This window comes from Oxyura jamaicensis (genome assembly GCF_011077185.1).
Source record: "Oxyura jamaicensis isolate SHBP4307 breed ruddy duck chromosome 27 unlocalized genomic scaffold, BPBGC_Ojam_1.0 oxy27_random_OJ79426, whole genome shotgun sequence".
Classification (NCBI taxonomy): Eukaryota; Metazoa; Chordata; class Aves; order Anseriformes; family Anatidae; genus Oxyura; species Oxyura jamaicensis.
Genome location: NW_023304817.1, coordinates 1 through 3949, shown reverse-complemented (window position 1 = coordinate 3949; position 3949 = coordinate 1). Strand labels below are relative to the sequence as shown.

Genomic DNA, 3949 nt, shown 5'->3' with positions numbered 1-3949 from the left:
GCGACCGGCAGCTCCGTAGGGCATCCCCTCCTGTCAGGATGACGATTTTGCTTTTACAGATGTGACTGGAGGCTGCCATCTATTCACAAAGTCCTTGCGCTCTTACAAATGACTCCAGAAACAGGGAACACCATGTGTATGGCAGCTCTGGTGTTCCCTGGAGTTCTGTGGCTGTGCAAGGCCGTGTTTTCAGTCATTCCAAGGCTTCTTTGTACTTCTGGAAGATCCGAGGGGAACAAAATAACCTTTCAGTGCTTATTTATATGCACTAGGTGGAGTTCAAGTCTCCATAACCCTGCTCAAAAAGGTGTCTTCATGAGAGGCTTTGACTGTGTTAAGTGCAGCTGAGGCGTGAGCGAATTCCAGCAGTCTTTGGAGATGAAACTCGTGCTTGCGTTCGCTTTGCATCACTTCCTCTATAGTTAAAACCTTAAATGAGCTTTTTGCTTTGGAGAAGGGCTTTCTTCATACAAATTTCTAATTCTGGCCTGAAAAAAGTCAGTTTGGAAGCGCAGTTTCTCAGCGTGAACAGGGAGTATCTCCTCTTTGTGGACACTTACTGTGGACTGCGATTACGGTACCATGGTGGCCGAGCCAGGCCACGTAACTACTGAGAGAAACCCTAACCTAAATAACTTCTAAGCTGTTTATGATGAGAAAGCCTTTCATTTATTACCCTAACAGAACAACACCCTCAGCCCTAAGTGAAATGGCAGGCACTAGAGACCAGATTTGATTGGGGAGAAGGGAACAAGGGGCCCTTGGAATGAAAGCTGCCTGATTTTGTGACATTGATGCACATGGTTATGGGTTAACAAGGGGCTTCACTGTGATCTTCAGAAAGCAAAACATGTATAAAACATCAATTCCAATTTAGTATTGCCCTCTCGTCTCCTATTGTGTTGCATATTCTTTGTCTTCTTAGAGAAGCAGAAACACGCAGCACAGAAAATACTTTCAGTGCACGAAACGCGTCCGTGATTCCTTGGAAGGGCTCGTAGCAGCCAGTTGATAATACAGACAAAAATTGGGCTCTTGCCATCATGTTGGTATTTCAATTGAAATTTCTACCATCAAACAGAAATGAGTGAAGTGAGTTTCACTGAGTGAAACAGGCACATTGCCTTGTTGGCTGGATTTCCTAACAGGAGCTAGCAATACGTAATTCTCCGCATAGTCAAAGGTGGAGAAATAGTGATGTCAGGAAACCTGCGTGTGCTGAAACAACCTGTCCTGAGTCACACTTCCCACAGGAGCCATACCAATAATGAGCTGAGCGAAGCCAAAGGTGAATGGATTCAGATGAGTCAGAGCCATGGCATTGAGCAGAGTTTAGTACATTAATGGTTAATTAATCTTCACGGATTGCCCATCATTTTCTTTCTCCTTTCCTTTAGCTCAGTGACGCCTCCCAGGCATGATGTCCATTTTCTTAAAGCAAAACAGTTTGTTTTCAAAGTGTGTTACAAACTCTGAAAGGACAACCTGTATTTTATTGCACGGCTTGGTAAATATTAACCAAAGTATCTAAATTAAATTTCTGAGACACGTTTTTCTTTGCATTGAAGAAGTAATGTTTATTGGAGGCAGTTTTATCAGCAGAATTTAAGCCTTTAAGCAAGAACCAGTTGACAAAGACAAGTTGAGTAAGACAAGCATTGCAGAACAGAAGAAGGGGCGACAGGGCAGGGGGCCAGGCACTCCTTCCAAATCCTTCTGGTTGCATCAGCCGAGCTGCAGAAGTGCTTGGGTTCTGTCTCTCGTTGTCCATGGATCACTTCGGTGCATTGTCGATGGAGGATGCCAGCATCGCTGCCATCACTCTAGCACACTCTTGCCTGTCCTGTGGATAGACCAGAGCAAATGATTGGCTTAAGAGGAAATCCGATTTTCCCTGCTGATCTGACTTTTTTTCACCTAACATGCAGTGTTAGCAAGAATGGGAGGAGCTCACAAGGTTCCAAGCCCAGCAAGACCCTAGGCAATTTCTCAGAACTGTAATTTTTTTAATTCCAATGACCCAAAGAGCAGATCCTGTCCTATAAATTTATAATCTGTTTCACATTTAGGTAGAGCAAGGGGAAGACTTGCTCTCTTTTAATTGAGACAGAATCGGTGATGTTCTCTTGTTTCTGGGCTCTTGAATCTGGGAATTTTGCCCAGCCCAGAATAACACAACTTTTTTCTGACAATGTATTGTTATCATGATAGGTGTAACAAACTGTTCTTACCTGTAATGTCACCAGTCTGGGAGTGAGAATACGAAGTAGAAGAATAGGAATGGGAGGATTTACCACCTTGGAAAGCTCCTTGGGCACTGTGAGAAGAGAATAATTCACCAAAACTTAACAGCTAAGCACTGGATATTCAGTCCAAAAAGATACAAGCTGCATGCACAAGACGTCTCTAGTAGAAATTATGTGCTCAAGGATTTCTTTTTATACCCGTGCTCAAATACTGTATACATACACAATGTCTTGCTGCCCCTCCTGCAGCAGGGCGCGGTACTGAGCGATCTCCTGTTCCAGGCGGGTCTTGATGCCCAGCAGCATCTTGTACTCCTGGTTCTGGCTCTCCATCTCGCAGCGGATGCTGGCCAGCTCCTCCTCTACGGAGTTAATCTGCCCTTGGATTTGTTGCAGCAGGCAGCCGTAGCGAGATTCGGTTTCTGCCAAGGAGTTCTCCAGCGAGTTTTTCTAGAAGAGGAAAGTCGGGAGGGTAGCACCGGAGCTCTCCGTGCCCTGCCCGATGAGGGAGCTTCCCATCGCGAGGACGCGAGGAGGAGAGAGCCCGAGCGCCCCTGCCCCAGTACCGTGCTGAGCTGCGCCTGCAGTTCGATCTCCAGGTTCTGCATTTCGCGCCTGAGTTCCGTGAGCTGGTGGCTGCTTGTCTGGATGTCCTGGCTGCTGGAAGTGACCTGCCGGTTGACTTCTTCCATCTGCAGGAGAGAGCACCAAGCACATGGAGGATGAGCAAATCCCCGTATGGAGCAGGGTGGCCAGCTGAGGGTCAGGTAGGCAGCGAGCCTCTCCCTTTGCTTGGCCCCTGGTGGGGGACAGCCTGGGCATTGCTCCACAGCCCCTGGCATTCCACCCGTCCTTGTCCCTCAGAGCTGGCCTACTGCCTCCCCACTGCAGCCTTTTCCTTCGTGTCCCCCCTTGCTGTGCGAGGGAGAGGATGGGAGCACTTGAGCATTGCTACGTACCTTGACTTCATACCACTGCTCAACCTCTCTGCGGTTCTTCTCAATGATCTGCTCGTACTCGCATCTCAGGTCGTTCAGTATCTTTGTGAGGTCTTCACCAGGAGCAGCATTGACCTCCACGCTCACGTCGCCACCGGTCTGAGACTGCAGCTGTCTCAGTTCCTGCAGGGAGTTGGAGGAGACAGACAAAGAGCACTGGTCATTTCTTCTGCTGGGGATGGCAGGCGAAGCAGTGTCAAGGTGGGAAATAATGACAGTCACATCACATTAGACTGATTTTTGATATTCAACTTCAGGAACCCCAAAGAATCAATGGAGTATTTCTTGAATGTGCTATTGGTTTCTGGATCTTACCTCCTCATGGTTTCTCTTAAGAGCAATCAGCTCATCCTTCAGGGACTCGAGCTCAGATTCCAATGAAGACCTGACCAGAGTCAGATCATCCAGGAGATTTCTCAAGCCATTGATATCAGCCTCCACAGTCTGACGGATGACCAGCTCATTCTCATACCTTTACCACAGACAACAGAGACAGAAATGAGTTGATGACAGTCAGCAGCACACATATTTACATGTCAGTATCCCCAAAAACATGGAGGCTCATCACACAAAGGTGTTGTCTACTGAATTCGTGAACAGGACAGAAAAGACACGCAGGGTTCTCAGAGACACTCACTTCATTCGGAAGTCATCAGCGGTCATCTTGCTGTTGTCGATGTCCAGAAGCATCTTGTTGTTGTCCAC

At 47.3% G+C, this 3949-nt stretch overlaps 1 protein-coding gene across 1 annotated transcript; it reads right to left on the bottom strand.

Moving 5' to 3' along the window:
* Window positions 1–1556: 1556 nt before the first annotated feature.
* Window positions 1557–3946, bottom strand: LOC118158404 (keratin, type I cytoskeletal 15-like; the record flags this gene model as incomplete). The annotated part of the gene is made up of 7 exons (XM_035313056.1): window positions 1557–1843; window positions 2232–2317; window positions 2470–2696; window positions 2813–2938; window positions 3206–3367; window positions 3560–3716; window positions 3882–3946. Coding segments are annotated over 7 exons (843 nt in total), but the record flags the coding sequence as incomplete, so codon positions are not given.
* Between the last annotated feature and the right edge of the window lie 3 nt (window positions 3947–3949).